Raw genomic sequence first — 25,752 nt, forward strand, 5'->3', positions numbered from 1 at the left:
AAGTGTGTCTGACAAATTTGCTGAAGTCCTTTGAGGATTAACATGCCGGACAGATGCAAAGGAATATTACATATATTATATAAAGACATATTACATTAATTTTCAGAAGACATTGGATGATGTACCACATCAAAGGCTGCGGCACGTGGGCCAAGACTTTTGATATTGTGCCACATGTAAGTTACTGCACATAATAAGAATGCAGAATGTGGGGGTTGAATATCAGATGGAAGACAGAGAATCAGGAAACATGGGTCATTTTCAGATCAATGATCGGTAACTAGTCGGATGCCACAGGGATCAGTGCTGGGGCCTTAACTATTTATAATCTATGTTGATACTCTTGAGAAAACTCTAGTTAAATATATAATGCATCTTAGAGAGGTTGGGAAGAGGACCCAGAGTTTAGAAAAAGATATCGATAGGTTACATGAACAGGGAAGAAGTTATTAGTTGCTATGTCATGTGCGAAGAGATAAGGTAATTGACTATAGAAAAGTATAATGAAAAGCAAATTATTTAAATAGTTAGAAAATAAAATGGTGAAATCAAATGCCCATGGAAACTCTAGTATAAGAAGCAAGAAGGTTAGTATGCAGATACAGCAAGCAATTGGACGGTTAAGGGAATATTAGCCTTTATTGCAAGGGATATAGTGTATAAAGTTGGATGGAGAATTTGATGGATGAAGAAATATTGGGCAAGTTGGACATATCTATTATAGAAAATAGAATGAGGGGTAAATCTTAGTGAAGCATGTACAATTCTGAGAGGGATTGTTAGATTTGCAGAGAGGATAATCAAGGGTTTCAAAAGTGGAGGGACTGAGAATTAGGCTGAACTGATATGGAAGTCTGTAGGAAGGAACTGCAGATGCTGGTTTAAACCGAAGATAGACACAAAATGCTAGAGTAACTCAGCGGAACAGGCAGCATCATCTGGAGAGAAGGCATTAGGTGATGTTTCAGGTCGAATCCCTTCTTCAGACTGAGACCTCTTCAGACAAGTTATAGGAGTACAATTAGGCCCATCGAGTCTACTCTGCCATTCAATCATGGCTGATCTCTGCCTCCTTATCCCATTTTCCTGCCTTCTCCCCATAATCTTCAGTGTGAAGAAGTGTCTTGACTCGATATGTCACCCTACAGAGATGCTTCCTGTCGCGCTGAGTTACTCAAGCATTTTGTATATATGCATACATATATGTGTGTGTGTGTATATCTATATCTAATCTATATACATACACTGAACTTTTCTCTTTCTCGTTTATTATATTGCTTACAGTGTTTTATGTTTACAGATTTTGTTGTGCTGCTGCAAGTAAGCATTTCAGTGTTCTCTCTTGCCCAGAGTGGGTGAATCAAGGACCAGAGAACCTTTTTCCCCTTCACCTTAAACCTATGCCCTCTGGCCCTCGATTCACCGACTCGCTGGGCAAGATACTCTGTGCATCAAACCGATCTATTCCTCTCATGATTTTCTGCACCTCTATATGATCATGTTTATAGAGGAACACCACTGGGACCGTCAAACGGGCCCATCAGCGACTGCACTTCCTGAGGAAACTAAAACAGGCCTCACTCCCCACCAACATCCTCAGGACTTTCTACAGGGGCACGGTGGAGTCTGTACTCACGTACTGCATCAATACGTGGTACTGCACCTGCAACTGCTCGGACAGGAAGGCTCTGCAGAGGGTAGTGAGGGGAGCAGAGAAATCATTGGCGTTTTGACTCTCGACAAGAACTGAACTTTCTAAGAAAGCACAATATTGCCACCCGAAACTGCACCCCCTCCCACACACACCTGGATCTCTTGCGGCAGAGATATCGAAGCATCAAAGCCCGGATCGGGTTGGCTGAGGAGCTTCCTACCACATAGACCCTGCTAAACAGTCACTCTGCACTCACAGTCACTTGACTACTGCGGGGGGCACGGACATTTTAATAGTGCCACTGGCCCTCAAATCAGTGACATTCTGCTGTGGGGTTTATTGTATTTTTCTTGTGTTGATTTGCTTTTAACTATTTATACTGTTCCATCAGGGACTGGATTGGTTTTTTTTAGTGTTATTATGTGTGAAGTGTTTTTAAATTTCATGTGCGAGGCTCCGCTATTCACTGGGAAACGTTTTTTTTTTTGCACTGTACTTGTTTTCAAGATGACATTAAAGGTATTCAATTAGTTTAATCAATCGTGTAAATTCTTTGTGCTGCTGCATGGAAGTGATTTTTGTTTAAATCTGGCTATGACAATAAAACAACTTTTTTTATTACTGAACTTTATCCACGTTACCTGGGGCGAGCGGCGTCCGGGCCCGGTCTCCATGGCAACGCGGGCCAGCCGAGCGGGCGTGTGGGGGCGCGCTGACGTCAGAAGAGGAGGGGCGGCGGGACGCGGTGACGTCAGTAGAGGGGGTGGGGCGTGGTGACGTGGGGGGCGGCGGCGGCTGGGCGGGGCGGGCAGGGGGCATGGGGGGGGGGCGGGGAGGAGGAGGAGGAGGAGGAGAGCCCTGTGTTTTGACAACATGGAGGCGGCGGCGGCGGAGTGGTGACCACAGGTCGGCACGGACCGGTCAGTCGGACGGACACGGCGACCGCGCTTCCCCCCTCTCTCTCTCTCTCTCTCTGTCTGTCTGTGTCCCCGCAATAAACTCAGCTGCTTGTGGACTTCATCATCCCTCACGATGACGCCCGGGCCGTGAGGCGGTGGGCCCGCCAGTCGCCCACTGGGGAGGGAGGAGGGGTGAGAGAGGTCAGTTCACACCTCGCCCTCCTCACTCCTGCGCCTCCTCCACTCATTCCCTCCCGTCCCGAGTCGGGCGACGGCCCAGAGACCGGCTGCCACCGCCGACCATGAAGTCAGACCGAGGTAAGCAGCATTTAACTCACTTATTTATTCCATCCACAACATTATTCCAAACTTCTCACTGGGAGATGTAAACTGCTCACTGAGTGCCTGTACTTGATGTAAAGTTTGTAATCAAGAGGGGAGGAATTACAAGGAGTTTAAGAGGGAACTGCAGATGCTGGAGAATCGAAGGTTACACAAAAAAGCTGGAGAAACTCAGCGGGTGCAGCAGCATCTATGGAGCGAAGGAAATAGGCAACGTTTACGTTGCCTATTTCCTTCGCTCCATAGATGCTGCTGCACCCGCTGAGTTTCTCCAGGAATTACAAGGAAATGTGTTCATTTCAAAAATAATCTTTTTATTACGGATATAAAACAAAAAATCCGTGCAAAAACTTCTCATACATTTAATACTGTCAAAGCAATCAAGTGTGTTATTCAATAGTTTTAGTAATATGTGGCCATCAGATGTTCAGGAAGGAATTGGTATGAATGGAAAGCAAACTTCTCCAGCTTGTTTTTTTTAGTTATTCAGTGTTTGGTCACTCAAAATAACTGTGATGTATTTTGGCGACGTGTCAGACAATCTGGTGGACTGTCATCAGCAATGATCGCCTGTGTTGAACAAAAGTAAACCAGTTTAAAAGGCACCCTCCTGTTGGCTTATGAACTATGTATTAAAGTAAGCAGTAGATTCCCCGTTCTTGCATCATCACTGACTGCCTGCATTAACAGGCTCCCTTTAACTCGAAGTATTGCCTGTGCAAAGTTTTCATCGTTTATTGTGTCCCACCCAATTTCCTTTCGTATCAACAGGATTTACAGAAGCCTTGTCAATTGACGATTCACTCTTTCGTTTTAAAGGTCCCTATGTCAATAGTTTTAGATTTCAGTTCCAACTGAGTACACCTCTCTGTAATGCCATTTGTTGGCAAAAGTACAGTTAATATCAACTGGGGGACATTGAATTTCTGAAGGAATTTTTAAAAAATAGCCCGTTAAGTTACATAAAATTTCTCTTAACGACATACTTTACATCAAAGGCATGTTTTTTTTTTCACCTCAGACCTCAACTATCTGTGACAATTTATTCAAAAAGTGATTCTCACTGAGAGCAGACACAGGTGCTCTCTGCACAGCAATTTTCACTGATTGCCAAAGTGTGGATTATGATTTTTATCAGAGAAGAAGTTGAGAGTCTCAGTTACAAGAGCTAAAAATTGTGTGGAGTTCACATCCACCGAGTTAAAATTCTGGGGATATTGGATTGAACAAAGGATGCTTCTTTGTTAACGGTAAAGCACTTGGCAGGATTACTGTAAAGAGTGGGAAATTTCCTGGTGTACTTTTGAATAGTGTAATCCTTATGACTACAAAACCTGCATTATGTGAATCCACTACCTGATGTTGCTGGATTATATTTATCTGAAATATTGCCCTGCATTGGTCCTTTAAGCTGATTCTTGGAATAGTTAGGAAGAAGCTTTAATGTTATTACAGACCTAAAAAAGGAAACCTCAATATATCGTGGTTAGGTATGGTTGGAAATTACTGACTGAAATATTGAAACTGTTTTTTACAAATCATATTTTTTTGAATAAGGATCATATGAGAGAAAAATAAATGTAGAGCTGTAGGGAATGATTTACTAATATAATTAATTTGCTTATTCTTACAAAGATTATAAAGAAGAAGGGTTTTGGCCCGAATCATTGCCTATTTCCTTCGCTCCATAGATGCTGCCGCACCTGCTGAGTTTCTCCAGCATTTTTGTTGACTTACAAAGATTCAATTTGATAGAATGAATTTCTGCCTTCTATTTTTTTCCAACTGTACAGTGCCACAGATACTGGAGTTGCTGCCTCACAGCACCAGAGACCCAGGTTTGATCCTGACCTAGGGTTTTATCATTGTGGAATTTGCACATTCTCCCAGTGACCATGAGGCTTTTTTCTGGGTGCTCCAGTTTCCTCCTACATCCCAAAGGCATGTGGGTTTGTAGGTTAATTGGCCTCTGTAAATTGCTTTGACACAAAGCTGGATTAACTCAGCAGGACAGACAGCATCTCTGGAGAGAAGGGATGGGTGACCTTTTGGGTGGAGACCCTTCAGACTAAATTGCTTTCTAGCATGTACACAGCGGATGAGAAAGTAGGATAACATAGAACTAGTACGAACAGGTGATCAATGGTTGGCGTGGACTTGATGGGCTGAAGCACCTGTTTCCATGCTGTGTCTTTATATTTAAAAAAAGTTATGTGATTCTATTTAAAAAAGATGGACAGGAACCTTGCTCCCCAAGGCTGTTCCCCTCCCGAAACACATGCATTTCTTGCCCTTTAACAGTCGTTCTTACTATAGTTGCCACCACCTGTGACTGCTTCCCATATATTTGAAAGCATGAACAGCTGACTTTAGGCCTGACTATTTGTATTTATAGAGACAACGTCAGTTGTTTGAGTAAGGGTCCAGGATTTGATGTGTTAGCAGGCATATGTTGGAAAAGTGAATGGGTTAGGAAGTGTTGAATGTTTGCAATGCTACAATATTTATAACTACGATTTTGGAGTCTGTGGTGAACAAACATTCTGCTTGCAACTTGCCCACAGACTTTTCATGGGCTATAAGTAATTATCTGGCAACACTGCGCCCTCTGCAGGAGATCTGGGACAGTGACTGCACAAAAGTTGTTATTTCAACCAATTTGGTTACGGAATCATCATTGAGCCTTCTTTAAACAAGGAAGTATAAATTACAATATCAATGCTAAATCATCAACAGATACAGAATAAAATGATAAAAAGAAGAGAATAGAAAAGAAAATCATATTTTTCACCAATAATAATTCAAATTTAATTAAATTTTTACAGACCAGAGTGCATTTTTCAGTGAGTTAATGATCTTGCAGCAGAACTAGACATTCGTCTTGGTGTGAATCTCTGGGATCATCCCAGAGCTCAGTCCTTTGTTACACAGCTGCTTGGGATGAACTTTGACAAGGATGCTTGTGTCCATTCTTTGCAAAGCTACAGTCCATAAAGAAATGAGAAAACATCTCATCCTCATCACAACCATCTCTAGGGCATTGGGAATGATAATCCACCCATGCAGGAAGGTCTGACAGTGAGGACTTTCTCACAGTCAATCAAGCAAGGTGCTTGTACTGGTGATGAGGCATTTTGGTATCTGCTTGGGAATCCCTACACAGAATTTATTGTTTCTTTCTTCAAAGCTTGCAGGACCCTCCGCACTGACTACTGTGCCTAATAGTGTTGTGGTCAAAGATGTTTTCCTGAAAGAACTTTGCCATGAAAGCCAGCTAATGTTGCAAGGTCCACTGAATGAAACATTGCACGGCGACGAAGCTAGGCCCATCCGTTGCAGCACAGGGGATGTAATGATGCACTGTTTGACACTATGCACAACTTGATGCAACCTCACACAAAGATGGCTATCAGGGGACAAGGGCAATGGTGGGCACATTTCCTCTCATTATCTGCAGACTTGTGTGTTGTGACCTATTGGCCATCTTAGATCTCCAGATGAAGTCGAAGATGGTTTGGATGACTGTAACACAGAAGACCAGCGTATTGGTCCCACCTGTACCAAGTACAACAATACCGAGAGCACCTCACATCGTCAAGGGGAGAAAGTTGTAGCAGCTAAGAAGATGGTGGAAGGGAACATTTGAGAGCATAGTGAGAAACTAAAGGCATGGATACCATTTTCATTTTTTTAAAAAGAAAAACAGGAAGGGTGGTGGCGAAGCAGGGGGAGCAGAGTTGGGAACTTCAGCAGACAGAAATGTTTGTAGTTTCTTCGTTTTATTTTTAGAAAGTGGAGCAGGAGCTTCTAAGATTCCATTCAAGAGTCTGTGGTTTGTAGAGTACCTTTACATAACTCAGTTAACAACCAACCGTTAATGTTTACTTTTTAAATAAAGAGGCACCTTTTTTTTAAAAATAACTTTCAGACATGTACAATATGTGAAACCTCACTCCTGCTGATCCCAGTCTGTGTCGGATTGAGATGGTGGGTTTTCAGGTGCTACCCTTTGATTCTGTACTTTTAGTAAGTTTTACTTTATGGAATATAACCATATTAAAATATATTTTTAAATATATCAAAATATTTTACATGACCCTGCATTAATGTTTAATCTACAGAGTTATGGCTTATATTCATTCGCAGGGAGTTTAGTGCAGTTTTATAGGAGGACTGCACTTGTTTTGGGAAAAAATTGAAAGTTGGGGCACTGTACAGACTAACCTGGCCAAGAGAAGTATGGTAATGCCATTGGTTCGAACGTACCTGATATACAGTGCATTCGGAAAGTATTCAGACACCATTCACTTTTTCCACATTTTGTTACATTACAGCCTTTTTCTAAAATGGATTAAATTCATTAGTTTTATCATCAATCTACACACAATACCACAGAATGAAGAAGCGAAAACAGGTGTTTAGAAATTTTTGCAAAGTAATTGAAAAGAAATAACTGAAATATCACATTTACGTAAGTATTCGGACCCTTTACTCAGTACGTTGTTGAGGCACCTTTGGCAGTGATAATAGCCTCAAGTCTTCTTGGGTATGATGCTACAAGCTTGGCACACCTGTATTTGGGTAATTTCTCCCATTCTTCTCTGCAGATCCTCTCAAGCTCTGTCGGGTTGGATGGGGAGCATCGATGCACAGCTATTTTCAGGTCCCTCCAGAGATGTTCTATCGGGTTCAAGTCCGGGCTCTGGTTGGGCAACTAAAGGACATTCACAGACCTGTCACAAAGCCACTCCTGTGTTGTCTTAGCTGTGTGCTTAGGGTCATTGTCCTGTTGGAAGGTGAACCTCCGCCCCAGTCTGAGGTCCGGAATGCTCTGGAGCAGGTTTCCATCAAGGATCTCTCTGTACTTTGCTTTGTTTATCTTTCCCTCGATCCTGACTTGTCTCCCAGTTCCTTCCGCTGAAAAACATCCCCACAGCATGATGCTGCCACCAACATGAATCACCGCAGGTATGGTATTGGCCAGGTGATGAGCGGTGCTTGGTTTCCTACAGACGTGATGCTTGGCATTCAGGCCGAAGAGTTCAATCCTCAGGAGTGGCTTCTATCTGGCCACTCTACCATAACGGCCTGATTGGTGGAGTGCTGCAGATATAGCTGCCCTTCTGGAAGGTTTTCCCATCTCCACAGAGGAACTCTAGAGCTCTGTCAGAGTGACCATTGGTCACCTCCCTAACCAAGGCCCTTCTCCCCCGATTGCTCAGTTTGGCCGGGCGGCCAGCACTATGTAGAGTCCTGGTGGATCTAAACTTCTTCCATTAAAGAGTGATGGAGGCCACTGTGCTCTTTGGGACCTGCAATGGTGCAGAAATTGTTTTATACCCTTCCACAGATCTGTGTCTCGACACAATCCTCTCTCTCAGAGGTCTACGGATAATTCCTTCGTCTTCATGGCTTGTTTTTTTTTTTTGCTCTGACATGCACTGTCGACTGTGGGACCTTGTATAGACTGGTGTGTGCCTTTCCAAATCATGTCCAATCAATTTAATTCACTACTGGTGGACTCCAATCAAGTTGTAGAAACGTCTCAAGGATAATCAATGGAAACAGGATGAACCTAAGCTCAATTTTGAGTGTCATAGGAAAGGGACTGAATACTTATGTAAATGTGATATTTCAGTTATTTCTTTTCAATTACTTTGCAAAAATTTCTAGACACCTGTTTTGGCTTCTTCATTCTGGGGTATTGTGTGTAGATTGATGATTTAAAAAAAATGAATTTAATCCATTTTAAAATAAGGCTGTAACCTAACGATGTGAAAAAATTGAAGGGGTCTGAATACTTTCGGAATGCACTGTATTGATGAACTACCAAGAATTTGGTGAATTTGAAAACAGATTAAAAATGTTATTTTGTATTTTTTAAGGAGGGTGCAAGAGCGGATTTAACTTTGATTGGTGTGTCTGGTGCTTGTACTCTACTTGGTATTAATCATTCTAGCTGCTTTCAGACTTGCATTAACCCAATGTAATAGGATATGGCTTTCACCACCTAGCAACAACTTTGTGTATCTGTCATCATCACGTCACTTCCTGCTGTTTGGGCAGCTGTGAAGATTATTGTGCTGTGAAGGTCATGAAGATAGCAGCATGTTCCTATTTGGGTGGTTTGTTTACAAGTATAGTAGTTTTGTTAAAGGAATGAGAGCAATGCACTCATGTGATTGCAAATGGGATTCCGAAGTCTTGTGTAGAATGCAAAATAAGTAGTTGCAGCAGAATACAATCCATAGCTTTTCTTCCACCAGCTCCAGTATTGTTTTAAGCATAGTAATCAACAGGTGCAAGAACAATTATTCTTTGCAAATAGACTTTTCCCAGAAACTAGTTCCAATTAACATAAATTGAATTCCGTAATATTAACCACATTTCATGCTTCATTTGCTTTCAGTATTTATGGGAGCGTTAAACCTGTATAATAAGCAAATGTTAAAAGTGATCATTCAGTAGAATAATTCAGGATTTTCGGTATTGTGTTGCAAGTTGGGTTTCCTGCTTGAATTTAACAGTTTGTTAAACTGCAGTCAGAGAGACAGGCACATGCAATTTTTAATCACTAAGTTCTGAAGTTGTTTTGAATAGTGTGGCTTGAGGTTACATTTGTGTAAACTCTGTAGTATTTTAAAACTGGATAAAATGCATTACTGAAGACAGGGAAAACATTCTAATGTGCTGACACTCCTTAACCGTTACATGTAAAGTTTTCAATATCATTGAACTGTTTCCAAAATTTCTTAAATCAATTAAACACAGTAGATTCAAACCCCATTAAAGCTGTTGAGCATGTAATCAGGGCTAATATTTCTTGGGATCTAAAGCACTGCATTGTCAGAGATATTTCTTTGACAAGGTGTTAAACTGGCAATCCTTTGCATTATTAATTATGTTAAAATATCCTATAATGTTGGTTAAAGCGCAATGAGTCTAATTTTGTGGAATAAACCAATGACCGGATTTAAAAGGTCTAGGATGCCTGAGGTCATGAACAGTTATGTAAATACCCTCTAATTGCTCTCTCGCTCTAATCTCTCTCTGTGCATCACTCTTCCTCCTCCTCCCCACCCCTAGTTTTCCATTTTCATCTGTTTCCATTTTCACCCTCTATTTTCTCTCCATTCTCCACCTTTATCCTCTCTCTGCCTATTTATCCTCTCCGAACTGCCCCAGTTTGTCCACTTCCCTCCTCACTCTGTTTTGTCCTCTCCTCACGTCTAGTTCTCTCAATGTATTTTCCTATTCTTCCTTCACTTCAGTTTTGCAGGTTATGGCATGGCTAATGAGGGCAATGTGGGCATTGATGAATATTCTGCAGAAAGAGGTGACTGACAAGTAGTCTGTGAAGGAGTACACTTCTTCCGCCAGTTAGGCAGGGCTTCCTGATACATATAATTCAAGGCTTTGGTTCTCAATACCATGTTCTCTCTGCTTTGCGTGCTCCCATGACAGTGTCTACCAGGAGTCAGTGGGAGATGATACCATTTTTTTGTCGTTTTATTTTTCCTTTGAACACATCTTTATAATCTTTTTCTCTGTCCGCTATGTCCCAACGCAGCTTGATTCTCTTGGGAGCCGTATATTAGTTGTGTCAATGACTTTGCCTTCCCAACATGGCTGGGGGGGAATAACAAATTTTTATTCGTACCTGGCAGTTATTAGTTCCGAAACAACCAGTTTAATTTCATTTAGTTCAGTTTAGCAACAGAGCACGGAAACTGTGCTTTCGCCCACCGAGTCCATGCCAACCATCTATCACCTGTTTACACTACACTCCCAACACAGAAGAGCCAATTTACAGATGCCAATTAACTGTTGGCATGTGCAGGAAAGCAGAGCACGCAGATGTAACCCCTGCGGTCACAGGGAGAACATGCAAACACTTGCGGCCGGCACCCAAGGTTAGGATCGAACCCAAGTTTCAGATATTGTTGGGCTGCAGCTGGACTTGCTGCACCACGGTGCGGTCCATTAGCTGGTCAATCATCTTGTCCTCATTGAATGTGGGATCTTGCTTGTGTATAAAACGTAGCCATACTCCAACAAAGTTGATGAAGAGCTCAAGGTAGAATCTGAGAAGTGGGCGGGAGTTGTCTTTTGCTTCTATAGCAACTTGCAAGGAAAAATACTTGGCCAACATTGGTCCTTTTCTAAATTCTTAATTTTTAAAGATCATATGTACATGTATACCAACCTATATTTTACATTAAAATGTGGATTAAATGACAGTTTACCTGCAATAAGGCAATTGCAATGAAACTTTACAAAACGTTAACCTAACTTTATCTGTTAAAATTTGGGTAACATGCAAATTAGTATGGTGTTGTACATTCAAAGTCTAGGATCAAATATTACTTGGATTTTATATTTAACTTCGTAATGTAACCAAATCAAGCAAATATTTATTCTGAAGCCTTAATGATTTTATTTATTTGATAGTCAACATGACTTGCAATTTCTACATCTCATTTTTATGGCCTTCGGCAAAACAGAATAGTATTTCTGATAAATTAACTTTTAATGTCTTTGTCAGATTGGTGCTGCAAGTTCTTTGATCTGAAAATTAAATAGCTCATTAAACTAGATTCATCCACTTGCCTGTCACTAACATGATTACACTGGTTCCACAAAAACATTTTGGTTTAAGATTGTTTAGTTGAGTTTGAAGATTTCAGAAAATTCTAATGGAAATTTGTTATTATATTCCTTTGATTTAATCATTATTGTTGTGACCTGGCACCTACTTTTTTTTCATTAAATACGAAGTTTCAAAAGTTGGAAACGAGTTTGTGTTTTTATTTTTGCTCGTTCATTTATTAGTAATTTCCATGTTTTCCTCTTTTGCATTAACTATCATATTCAGTTCAAATGTTTGTCCCTATTTGTCATATTGCAGTGACATACATCACGATGTATTCCAAAGTTTTGAACAACCCAAGTTATCATCATGGCAGTAATTACAGAGTTTGAATTATGTCAGTCAGTTAAGTGGGTTACTTAAAATAATTACTGATGAAGGTAGGAAAATTGAACAATTTTCCTCGGAAGCTTTGTTTCTATGGAGTCCGAGATCACCACCCATAACAGTGGGTTATGATGAGGCCAACAAGGGAACTGCAGACTCCCTGCCAAATGGGCCAGGAATACCTGACATTAATGTTTGAAGAGGTGCTCTCGTTCTGTTGTTTTCAGAGGGGGCCATTGTGCTCCTGATGCATTAATTTAAGGTTCCTAACATCGCCCTGAAAGCTCCTTCTCCACTTTGAACGATCATTCGCAGTGCAATCTTAAGATTTGGGGAGAGTGTTGCATTTTTCTTCCGTCTGGTCATCTTTTTGCAAGATGGAGCTCAGAATAGAGCGTCTGTTTCGAGCGATGGTGTTGGACGCGCAAATACCATGGCCTGTGCAGCAGAGTCAATGGAATTGGCCTGGGAGAGTACACTGATAGTGGTTTGTGTATGAACCGTAAATATAATTAGGTTACCTTCATTATACACTCTACTGACCAGTTGAATTTTCCATTTGTCATACTGTCTAAAGCCAATTTACTGGTGCATGTATGTTATGGCCTTTTTCAAAAGGATCCAGGCTCATTTTGTGCTTTTATTTTGCTTATTGATTTCCCACCCTATCAATCTCCCTACCCATTGGCTTCATTGTAATTCCAAGGGCACCAAGTACCATTTGATACATTCCCCAAATGACCATAATTCAAATAAATCTTGATACCGAATTTCATAGCGTAGAATTTTGTAGCTAGTGCTGATTCTGACATTCGTGTTTGCTTGTTATCAAAGATTTCTTTTTGTGTTCCACCGTGGAAACTTTTTTTTGTCTTCAACTAAATTGGACAGACCTGTGATTCAACTCCTTTTTTTTCCTATATGGTTCATCTGTAATATCGATAAATTTTCAGAACTAGGTATGCTCTTGATAAGATCTCTACAAGCTGCAGGAGATTAAATCCCAGTGGTGTGCAGTAGCTTTGAACTGAAATTCCAGATTCAAAGAACAGTTTTGTAAAACTCAGAACCATTTACGATCCTTCCTACTGACTGGTTTACATTCATCACATACACTATGATTAGATTACAACATTAATCATTTCTGTGTGTCTTTTTTCTTTCCCTCTTGTGAACATGTAGGATTATTTTGAGGTCTTGTTTGTGGCTTTTTAAAAAATTTCTGAAGGTGTTTTGTCAACTTCATCAGTTTCCTTCATTGAGCCTGTTGTTTGAGATTGGAGGATGGATTACTTCTTTGATGGCCATAAGCGTCTTAATTGATGTTAAAAGAGGTTTATGCATGTGTGCAAGAAAGAAAATGAATCATCAGTTACTTCTGAGGAGGGCCTTGTGCCACTCCACCCAGTTGATAATTGATTAGCTTTGGTGACTGGTTTAAAGAACCATCCACTAGGCATTTGGAGATGGCTGATTTGCAGTTCATGGAAGGTGGCTGAAGGAAGCTTTTCCTCATTTAAAATTATATTTAACATGATTTGGTTTCATGGCATACCCATTAAACTTGTGTGTTGATTACTTTTATATTGGAAATATTAATGTTCATGATTGTAGGAGTTTTGTAACAATTCTTCATAAACCATACTGATGTAGCAAACTATTTAAACTGACAGTTTACACGCCTGCTCTGCATAGTTTTATATATATATATCAAGATTGTAAGTTTTGTAACAATTCTTTAAACCTACTGAAGTAATGCTGTATTTAAGCTGACAGTGGACATGCTTGCTTTGCATAGTGGTATATTTTACAATTTCTTTGGCATATATATATATATATATATATATATATATATATATATATATATTGACTTTGTTCTACAGTTGCCAGTGCGAGAGGCTGCTGTTGTACTCTGAACTTTAATTTGTCTGATTGCAGCTGTGAGTAGAGATGTCGCTGCCGCTGCTGCTGCTGCTGCTGGACAGGAAACTATAGCAGAGTTTGACACTGTGGGTTTCACATTGCTGCCAGCCAATCGGGTTGCACGGCTGTTGCTATGCCTGCTCTAAGTCTGCCTCATTGTAGAGGCAGTGCATTGCAGAGTGATAGGCTGGAGCTAATATGCACCACAGCAGAACATGTTGTTTTGACCATTGCAGACATCTGGTGCACTCAGATACTGACAGTGCAGCCCAGCATTAGCCAGAGGCAACTTCCTTTACTCAAGAAGTCAAACATTCTTTGTTCAAAAAGGAAAATTATGGCTGCATAGAAAAGGTGTGTACTGTGGAGAGTGCTTTTGTGTGTTATATTGTCATTGCTTTCTCTTACATTATCCCCCAATGTAACATGTTTAAGGGGGTGGAGCACAAGAGTGTACACAGAAATGTTGAGACCTCCCTAACTTTATTCTTTTGTGTGATTCAATAGATTTATTACTTACGGTTCACATTATCGTCAGTTACCCAATGAGTAGCAACATTTAGATTGTTTCATTATGCTTCATTTGCATTTAGTAGATCAGCTTTCTCTAGTTTTTGGCTGCAGAAGTATTTTACCTTTAAATTACCTCGGAAACAAATCTTTTGTAGGTATTTGTCTTCCCAAGGTGGGACATAGCTTACAATCTATGCAAATAACTGAGTGAAACACATACAAAGGCACCTTCCAGGCTTCTCTTTATGCACGCCTTCTGTTCTAAGTTGTGACTTTAGTGCATTCTCAACCTATCTTGTCCTTCAAACAAAGCTACGTGAAGGCTAAAGACACACTGCAGTACCTTTATATTTCAGCATTTAGCTAGAAAATTAATGATTTACATACTATTAAATAATTTATTAATCCTTCCAGTATATCGTGCTGCAAATTCTTTTCTGATGTTCTTCAACTCCACAAACGTTGTCAAGTTTAAGGAATTTTTGAATTTCAATTAACTTACTGCTTGACTTTCTGGCACAAGAGAATAATTATGGAAATTCCAGTCTGATGTACAGTTCTCTTTGTTAATCATGCAAGGTTAGATTGACTGTTCCTGTTGAAGAAGTGATTGTATGACATTTGGTGCAGCAATAGTGAGGTCAGTTATGTGTGTGTGTTCCCTGTTGTTGACAGTGTATCAAGTTCACTGAAACAGTGGTGTAGCTCCCTGATTTGGTCTGCAATCTTATGTACTCGCTTCCTTATGTGCAACATGTTTTCTCAGGCACATTTCTAGCCTTCCTCATTGGAATTGCTTCTCGACATCTGCTTTCCTGATGCAGCCATCACTACCACCTCTTCTTCCACTCGTTCACTGCACTACTGCACCTCCTGGCATTATTTACACAAGATTCATTCAGCAAGTCTCTCTTCTTTAACTGGCATTATTCCTTCCAACTATTAAAGCAGATACTATAGTGGCGTTTAAGAGACTTTTAGATAGGCACATAGATATGCTGGAAATGGAGGATATGGATCGCACGCAGGCAGAGGAGGTGCGTTTAACTTGGCAACATGTTCAGCACGGACATTGTGGGCCGAAGCACCTGCTTGTTCCATAACTTCCATATACCCACCACCAATAGTGTGGAAAAAGTGTCCCCTCAGATTCCTATTAAATATTTTCACCTTTAACTCTTCTCCCTCAAACTATAACCATGTGGCATCCTAAACATTATCAATTCCTCTGCATCTGAAAGTTTATTTTGCCACATCTTCAAGAAATTGGGGCCAGCCACATTGAAGTCTTGCTTTAGTATGATTTAGTTAGAAGTTACAGATTTGCATGGTTAACACATGTAACACGTTTGTAGATTCATCAAAGAAGTGGCATGTTGTAGAAGGAGAAAAACAATCTAAACATAATTGGTTTACATCTGAAGGTTTTGTATTAGTAACAAATATACTGCAAAGATGGTTGTTGAGCCCAATAGTTAATTAGTTGTGCAAATTTAAAAATTTGGGTAAGAACCACTTTTGAAAAAGGAGAGCAACACAAATATTTTGTGGGAGGATAGTTCCACCTTAAACCTTTTCCTCTTCAAACCTCCTCTTTCATCTTCATCAAGAACGCATTGCAGGGATGAAAACTTTCCCAATATTTACATGACTGTGAACAGCAGTGTACCTAGAGAAGACTAAAAATGCTGACTGACTCGTTGAGCTACTCCAGCACTCCGTGTCCTCTTTTGTAAACCAGCATCTGCAGTTTCTGGTTTCTAGCAATGTAACATAACTGGTTGCAATTGTTTTATCATTCATGACTTGCCTAGTGGCAGAATATATTTTATTTCTGATGGCTGCTACAATAAATATTACTTTAAAATCCTTGAAGCCTTTCAAAGTCTTGAAATAAAACATAATCCCACTAATGATAATGTTTTCCATGACTTGAATGTTGTGACATGTTCTGATCATTGCTGCCTGGCTAATAGTCCAAGTTTTCACTGCGTTTAACCCATCATCTCATCCCCCACATCCCCTCTGTTCCTTTCCAATAGGTTGTTAGGATCCATCCATCTTCGAGAGATGATGGTGCGGCTTTGACATTGTCCTGCTTGGAGAGGGGAATGTTTCAACCATTGCATTTCCTGCTGTGATTGACTAGCCTATCCTTGACAAGCAGACCTTCACACAGCTTCCACAGGTGAAGTTGTCTCTGGCTGTTTGATTGTGTTGCTGCTGCCATTGACGATTTTGTGGTGTAGGTGTCTGACCTTCATGGTCTTGAACCACATGCTGTTGTGATCCTTCATACCTGCCTGGTGGGCCTTTCTCCAGTCCTCAGTAGATGTTCCCCAGTTGTCAGTGGTAATATTAAAAAATTGACATATCTCTTTTAGTCGTATTCTTGTCGCCAAATTTTGGACTTCCTCTTGGTCTCCGTGTAGTGGCGACCTCCCTGTATAGCCAATCTTTGGAGATGGTTCCATTTTCCATCCTGTGTACATGTCCAAGCCAGCAGAGACACTTTTCTGCTTGAGGATCACAGGGATGCTGGGCATATTGGCCAGGGAGAGGACAGATTCATTGGTGATTTTTGTTCTGCCAAGAAATTCCCAGGATGCGTAGACAGCAGAAATGAAAATTATTCAATTTCTATTCTTGATGTAGATAAGTCGTCCAAGCTTCACTGCTGTACAGTAACGTGTTCAAGATGCACGCTTTGTAGGCAGTTATCTTGGTCTTGATTGTGAGTTCTTTTCTTCCATGCCCATTTGGTTGGACATCCGACGGTAGTTGTTACTTTACCAATGCGTAAATTGATTTCCTCATCCAGAGGTAGGCTACCAGTCACCTTAGATATTAGTTAGGCAAATTTGTTGACTGCTTCTAGCAGAATGGTGTTTAGGGTGAGTGCCTTGACCCTTGACAACAGTCGTCTTAATGCTGATTGTCAGTCGGTCTTTATTGCAAGCATGAGACAGTCCCTCCATCAGCCCTGGAAGTCTCCTATCGTTGGGGCAATGAGTGCAGACAGTTGGGACAGTGTACAGAAGTTCCCTTAAAAGCATGGTACTCGCCTTCATCTTGACTTTCACCCTTGCTAGATTGAAGAGCTTCCCGTCGCTTCTGGTGTCATTATACACTCCTTCCGTGTCTGTCGGGAAGGCAACGGACAGAAAGGCAGATAGGCAGATGCTGAACAATGGCCGCTAGGACACAGCCTTACTTCACTCCATTTCTTATGGGGAAACTGTACCATGCATATTCTCATAGAAGGACTGAATGAGGTTCGGAACACGTGGTGGTGGTGGTTCCCACTGTTCCTTTCTACTAGGATTGCTTAAAATAATAGTAACGGTTCTTCTATGAAACAATATACTATTAAACAATAAAGTTCTACTATGGAAAGGTGAATTAGAGATAGCTTAAAACATATAAAATTTATTCGCCTGTGAGTTATCAAACTACAGAGCAAAAGTGCCCAGGTATTTAATCTTAGTGGTTGCCGTGGAACTTCCAAAGTCCATGCAATATTTATAGCAATGTTACAAAATTTTGAGATTTAAAAAATCAAGTCTGCAATTTATCCCATCAGATAAAGCATAACAATAAGTTTAATTTGACACCTAATTCACTTTCATATCTCAAGTAATAAAAAAGTTATGGCCATTTTCATACTCGGAAATTAGCATCTTGTTCCCTATTGATTTTTTATGGACATAACAAAAAAGCTGTGATCGTGGACAGTCAAAAGCCCATAACCTTCTTAAAAATTAAGAGAACTGAATGAAATTTTCAGTTATCATAGATTGAAGCATTCTGAAACAAATATAAAATAATCTTACTTGGATGACCTGAAATTAAAGCATATAATTAGTTAGTTACCCAATTGTAGCTAATTTCAAACTTCAATTACTAGTTCTAAACATCTATCCATTTCTTAATAAATGATTAACATTTTTAAATAGCCCAAGTGCCAAATAATATTCACAAATAATTCACAATAAAACATGTTTTTTAAATCTCATTTACATCAATTTATAGGCCAAATGGAAGGAATTTAGTGTTCATTTGCTGTAAATTAAAGTCAATTTAAATCGGCTTTCTAGTGGGTTCCTGTGAACGCGCTGGTTTAGAACGTTCACATTGCGCTGGATTTGTGCCCTCAAGTGCCCAGAAAAATACTGCGGGATATAAAGAGCCCAAAATGAGCTACTCGCTATAGAAAACTTTATATACAGGGTTATATACAAGCCCCATTTAATGTAAAAATGAGGTACATACCTTTAATTGTTTGCTTTATAAAACCCTGAGGTTGCGGAGTGAGAGAGTGGTTTTTAAACTACTATAAATATTATACAAGGCCATAAAAACTAATAATACCTTTTGCGACGGGGTCTTTCAGCGATTTTCCGTTAATGATTTACTAGGCTGAACATTTTCGATTGGAACAGCCTAGTAAAAATCGCGTTTTAAACCCGCCCCCTCTAAACAGCGCCAAAATCACACACACGGGGTAGGGCAGACTCTCAGCCACGATTCAGGTAGGTTTTGTAACATACCTAATATTTAAATTGATGTTCTTGTTCATTTGCGTATCTCATTTTGTTAATAGTTGTAAATCTTGGTATTCCGGTCTAGGATTTACGCAACACTCAGCGACAGCAAAAAGAACGCCTCTTTCCAAATCACCACGGCCACAAATTTCAAACAAATCAAAGCAACAAATAAGAAATAAATACAGGCAATAATTGGTTAGCATTTCGGATTTGAGATAATATGTGGATTGTAATTTGCATTTTTGTTTGGAAGGGTTTTTAACTAAGTTTGTTAAAAATTTCCGTGGAAAATGTAAACGTATGAATCATGAATTGAGAAAAGGAAAATCTAAAAAACGTAGAAACATAGAAATTAGGGGCAGGAGTAGGCCATTCGGCCCTTCGAGCCTGCACCGCCATTCAATATGATCATGGCTGATCATCCAACTCAGTATCCCGTACCTGCCTTCTCTCCATACCCCCTGATCCCCTTAGCCACAAGGGCCACATCTAACTCCCTCTTAAATATAGCCAATGAACTGGCCTCAACTACCCTCTGTGGCAGAGAGTTCCAGAGATTCACCACTCTCTGTGTGAAAAAAGACACAAACTGCTGGAGTGACTCATCGGGTTAGGCAGCAATCTTTGGAGAACAAGGGTAGGTGACATTTTGGGTCGGGGCCCTTCTTCAGACTGGTTGTGGGGGCGGAGAAAGTTGAAAGAGGGGTAGGACAAAACAGGGATACCTTGAACAATGGGCCAATATGGGATCTGCACTTCCTTGGTCATCTGTTACTAGCCCTGCTTTGTTCAGGTCTTTTTTTTTACCTCCAGTTCCCTCCCGTTTACTTTCAGTCTGAAGAACGGTACTGACTCGAAACATCACCCATCCTTTTTCTCCAGAGATGCTGCCTGACCCACTGTCTACCAGGGGTAGAACAAAGCCTGGCAATTATAGGTGTGGACAGGTATGAGTGGTTTTTGATGGACAGATTGTTGGACAAAGCCAAAGTGCGATGCAAAATCCAAAAGACTAGTTGAAGTAGTTTCTAAATACGATTCATTTCAACTTCCAATACATATTCAAATTCTTGCTTGATTATATCTTACTGATGTCAAAATCATGTTAATTTATTTTCATCTGTAGGTTGACTTATACTGTGGATTTTAATTCTGTAAATGTTCTGGGGCATAGTTTCAAACATGAAGTCCTGATTCTGTGAGGCCTGCAAGGAGATGCTGGGGATTGGCAGGGATTCCCAGAGGGATCACAGTTGTGTTTACCATTCTTGCATTTTATTTCTGTCATTGTGGATCCTTTAAAACAAAATCAGTGTTTTTCCATGGATAACTAGTGTTATTTTTCAGGGAACAGCATCCCCCCAGGGTAATCAGCATTTGCAGGGAGTCTCCAGGGGACATGTTGGTATTTTCAGGGATTCTTGCAAACAAAAAAAAAATTGAAAACCATGATTGTAAGGGATTTGACTGACTACTTTGGTTATCATAATTACCCCTTTTACATGAGAAGTTGAAACAATATCCCATAGTACAACTCAAGAGAATAAATCTCCTTATCACAAAGAAACTAGGACTCCTTGTAAAAAGGCTTTTGCAATGAGCTTAGGCAGCAGCTCTTGATAATGTGACCTTTTTTATTTTGCTGTACTGATGTCATTGCACCAAGACATTGAAAGACTGAGGCTTTGTATTTAATCACGTTTCAAAATGTGACCTTTAGTGGTAGTTTTCTCAAATCTTGGCTTCAAATTACTGGGTTGACTTTTTTTTTAAAGTTTGCATTAACTAATTCAATAATCATGTATATAAAATAATGTTACTGGATTGTTCCAATTTAAAACAAATCCTTCATGGAAACCTTTGTTCAAAAAGTAGTTTCTGTTGTGGTTAAGATTTTTTTTTTCACTTTTAATTCCCAGTCAGCTCTAGGCACCCTGCAACCCTCAATTCATAAACTACTGCACAAACTTACCTTTTGAACTCCCTTTGCCAGATAACCTCTGATTAACTTTCCAGCTTCAAACTGTTTTGTTCTGTTTTCAATTACCTTGGCACATACCCGGATTTCTATCCCCCACCCACCTCCCCCCCCCCCCCCAAAGCATTCTCAGGATTGGTGCTTTTCAGTTGTCCAGAGCTCAGATTGTTGTCTCTCTCAGCAGCTATTACTACTTTAGCACTTAACATCTACTAAAACATTTTTTTCCAATATTTTTTCTCTTAATATGAATGGCAAGCTCCTGCCCTCCTTTCCTTGTTCCCCTTGCTGTTAGTACAATATGGTATCAGATTTGTTTTGCTGTTCTTCCATTTTCACTGTATGTGCTCTCTGGGATTGTTTGTTTTAGTTAGAGATACAGCGTGGAAACAGACACTTCGGACCACTGAGTCTGCGCACTTGTTCGATCCTTTTAATTATCTAATTGTTGTGGTATCAACAGAATCACTAGTTTTGGTATCAATGGAAAACTCAAGATCATATGGACATAACTTTAATTTTGACCCTCAAGCAATTTAACAGAGTCAAGATTTATTTCTGTTAAGCACAGCACCTTCCTGTGTCTTTAATTGCATGAATTTTATTCATTCCACCTCGGGTTAATTGCATTTGTGCATACATTGGAAGTGTTACTAAAATTATTTCTTGTATCTATAGGATATTAATTCCCACCACCCTTTATATGATCATTGATCCTCATTCCTACCATCCCATTTGTCACCAAGCCCCCCGTTACCTTCAGAACTTCTGTAATATTTTCAGAATGCAATAGATGAGATTGGAGGATCTCCTCCAACCTCATCTATTGCATCTGCTGCTGTAGGTGTCAGCTGATCTACATTGGTGAGACCAAGCTTAGGCTTGGTGATCGTTTCGTCGAACACCTCCGCTCGGTCCGCATTAACCAACCTGATCTCCCGGTGGCTCAGCACTTCAACTCCCCCTCCCATTCCGAATCCGACCTTTCTGTCCTGGGCATCCTCCATGGCCAGAGTGAACACCACCGGAAATTGGAGGAGCAGCACCTCACCTTGGGCAGTCTGCACCCTAACGGCATAAACATTGACTTCTCCAATTTCCGGTAGCCCTTGCTGTCTCCTCCCCTTCTAAGCTCTCCCTCAGCCCTCGGGCTCCTCCTCTTTCTTTCTCCTTTCTTCTCCGGGGGGGTGCTTGAGAAAATACCCATGCTACTTTTCATTAGTTTCCGAAATATTCCTTTCAGTATGCTTGAAATTTCAAAACTTAATTTTGGCAAATTCACAAATTGTTTATTCTGTACTTAAATATTTTGATCTTTTATCTGTTTCTTGATGGGGTTGTAATTCATCGTGTACATCTGGCATATTGCATACCTTTCTGAAAATTGGATTTCAAGAAAGTTGTTTTGACCTGAATGGCAGTACTCTGTACTTAATTACGTTTTTACTGTGGAAATTGCAACGATAATTATGTAAATCTGCTGTTGCTTCATGTAAATTGCTTATCTACTTTTCTGCCCTTTTACACTATAAAATGTTTCCTTGCTTAAAGCATATATATCTTTAATTAAAGCGAATGATATCTAACAAACTGCAGCATTTTATTGCTTTTTTTTTCGCACTGAAGTTTTCCATTTTACTGCCCACTGGTTTTCTTTAGGGCTCTGCTGTTGTAAATATTAACTTCTGTTGCTGTGAATTACTTTATTTGATAGCTAGATTTATGTATACGTTGCATTTAAATTGTAGTCTGACATACTTACAAATTTTATGTAAGACACACAGTTTGCTAAACCTTTTCAAAATACATTTCTACACTCCAACTTACCAATAGATTAGCTCACCTAATCTATTAAGTACAAGTTGAGAATACTTTAGAGACATTCAAAAATAAGCTAAATTACGTATGGCTTAACAACTGGTCTTGAACTACTGTTGCAATTTTAGCCTTGTGGAAATATTATCCAAATTAAATGCAGAAAAGCATGGATACTTAAGAATATATTGAATATGTGGAAATAATTCCCAAATAGAGAAAAGATTAACTTGATCTGCAAAAAAATATAGAATTTCAACATTTTTTATGGTATTCAATTTCTTGTATTGGTCGTAAATTCCACAAAAGCAAAGGGAAGTGTAATTTCAGACCAGTAATTTGGAGAATGAGCCAATTACAATAACTTCAGAATCTGCTCAGTTTTGCTTGAAACAAATTTAATAGTGTTGATTTAAAAGCAATGTGGAGGTAATTAAATGGTATCAAATCACAGCAATCATAAAGCAAGCAGTTATTGAGGTATTTCCAATGGATTGGATTGTAATTGGTGTCAGAAACCCGATTTGAAAATTCTTGAGTATGGCAGAGAAAGACTCATTATATGAGCAGAGATGTTAAACTCGTAGAAAATGAGCTGCAGGTGCTATCTCCTGTTTCTCAACTGCCTTGCGCAAGTATGGTTTAAGGTTTAAAGGAGATTTATGAGGCAAATTCTTTGCTATGTGGTGAATGTCTGGAGCATATTGACAGGGGAGGGTTAAGAGATATTTAGACAGACATATGACCGGGTAGGAAATTGAGAAAAATGGACCATGTGCAGGTAGATAGGATTAGTTTTGATCGGCGTCATGGTTGGCACTAATATTGTGGAGTAAGGGCATGTTCCTGTGCTTTAGGCGAAAGGGCCTATTCGTGTAGTTTTCTATTTTAGTATTCAGTCAGAGCCGGCAGTTCACGTTGAATCTGGAAAAACATAGTAAGACATCTTTAAACGATTCATTAGAGAGAAATTGCATTTAACTTCTAACTACAAAGCACCACTTGAGGAAACCACAAACATGACAATAGAAAGATATATTCATTATTTTTCATCTAATGGAATAATAACAATGCCGAAGTGAAATAAAATATATGCAGTGGTTTAATTTATCAGCATTTGGATCAATATTATGATGGAGACGCAAGGAACTGCAGACGCCGGTTTCCAAAAAAAGACAGTGCTGGAGTCGCTCAGCAGGTCAGGCAGCATCTGTAGAAGACATGAATGGGTGATGTTTTGGCTTTGGACTCTTCTTTAGATTAATTGTTGTAAGGGGGGTGGGGGGGGAGAAAGCTGGAAAAGAGGGGGTGGGGGTGGGGGGAGAGACATGACAAAACCTGGCTAGTGATATGATGGATGTTGTTTCAATGATACTGTATATTTCTGCTTTTTAAAGGTAAATTTGGCCACCAAGCACCTGAGCCTATCCAATTTGTAGTTCTCTTTCATGTGTCACCATTATAGTACTTGGACTTCGGCATACTTTGTGGTTAATGAAACAGTTAACGTGATATGAGAAAATATGGCTTCCATTTTGCACACGGTAGTAAGACAAATATAAAAGACTGGCGGTGCTGCATGAGGGTCAAACATTGGTATTGTTTGATTTGAGATTAATCGAGCCAACAAAATAAATAATAATTATTTCTTGCAATGCTTCTGGAACATTTAAATAACAGAGTGGGCAGGCAAAAGCTTAATTTAGTATCACATTTCAGAAGATATTAATTCTAACTGGAATATTGTCTGTACAGAATTAGTATGTTGTTGTAATGCGCTCACCTTTTTGGAGTGTACTGGAGCACACATCCTTCTGAATTTGAGGCATGAGAGCTATCTATGAATCTGAATTAGCTTAATGGATGGTGAATTGCAAGTACATAACACTTTTGATCCCAAGGCTGATGCTTCAGTGCAGATGATCATTTGTTGTATAGATTCCAAGTGCCATCCAGAAGAGTTGCTTCGCTAGAAGAGTGCAAAATGATGGTCAGGTGTCTGTGGAGCGAGAGTGCTAACATTCAGTGCGAACAGCAGGAAGTTGGAGGAAAACGAGAGCAATGGGTGATGGAGCGAAAGAATAGAAGAAAAGCTCATGTGGAGTGAGGGGTAGAGTGATGAATTAATAAAACGGTATGACAATGTCGGCAAAATATTTACTACACAAGAAAGTGGAATGGAGATGCTGTAAATGAAAAGGGCAAAATCCAAAATTATGATAAAAAGTTATTGAAATAATTGTTGAAACTGAAAGGTATAAAATACTGTATAGTAAGGTCAGATGTGGTCTTCAAGCTTCCATTAGGTTTCAGAGGGACGGTGGAAGGTTGAGAGTGAACCAAAGTGAGGTGGCAAGCAGTCATGGCAAGTTACATGGTAACAGTATGTCTGAACACAAACATGGATAGAACAAAGAATGCTCGTCCTATTGCATGAAAACTCAGACGTGGAGGTTCCCATTGTAACACCTTTTATTAGGAGGAGGTGAGCTGAACCAAAGGGAGCATTGTTCAACTTTGGGCAGGGGATTGTAATGTTTTACATTTTCAATTAGATCCTTATTGTTCTGGCAGCAGGCAAAACTGGGGTTACGATTTTTGTCAGCTATCATGCGAGTTTTGGGAGTGAGTTTTTCCGCTCAGTATTAGCCCTTGTCAATATTTAAGACTCGTCACCAAAGTCTGGGATGCTTCAGCTCAACAAGATTTGTCTTCTTTATCCAGACCAAATAAATTTGGGTGATAACTGTCAGCAAGATTTGAATTTCCAACTTTTAGAGTCACAGTCGGAGAGCACCCGTTTCCTTATCTATACTAATCCCATTTGCCTGCATGTCTTGCCTATTTAAATGCCTGCCTAAATGCCTCTTAAACATAGTGCTTGTGTCTGATTCCACTAGATCCTCTGGCGGTGCATTCCAGATACCACCTACTCTCTATGTATGATTTCTTGAGGATAACCTATTCAAGACTGTCTGTGCTTTCACTAAACGTATACAGTATTTCAACCAAAGGCTAAATAGAAAAATTGGAACTAAAGATGTGCAATAAAAACAGAAAATGCTGGCTATGTGCAGAAGATCCAGCAACATCTGAGTCAAGAC

At 39.8% G+C, this 25,752-nt stretch overlaps 1 protein-coding gene across 5 annotated transcripts in view; it reads left to right on the top strand.

Annotated features, from left to right (window-relative positions):
• Positions 1-2,515: 2,515 nt before the first annotated feature.
• atosa (atos homolog A) overlaps positions 2,516-25,752 on the top strand; it is a 63,523-nt gene continuing 40,286 nt past the window's right edge. For 2 of the 5 annotated variants that reach the window (XM_055661089.1, XM_055661088.1), the window contains exon 1: positions 2,518-2,871. Coding sequence is in view for 1 of the 5 variants with exons in the window: in XM_055661088.1 (XP_055517063.1) it covers positions 2,856-2,871 (16 nt within the window). In the remaining 4 variants the exon portion in view is untranslated. Of the gene's footprint in view, positions 2,872-13,987; positions 14,150-25,752 lie in introns of those variants that run through there. The other 3 variants (XM_055661092.1, XM_055661090.1, XR_008726092.1) reach the window with 2 other exon arrangements.

Source organism: Leucoraja erinacea, chromosome 33 (assembly GCF_028641065.1).
Source record: "Leucoraja erinacea ecotype New England chromosome 33, Leri_hhj_1, whole genome shotgun sequence".
Taxonomy (NCBI): Eukaryota; Metazoa; Chordata; class Chondrichthyes; order Rajiformes; family Rajidae; genus Leucoraja; species Leucoraja erinaceus.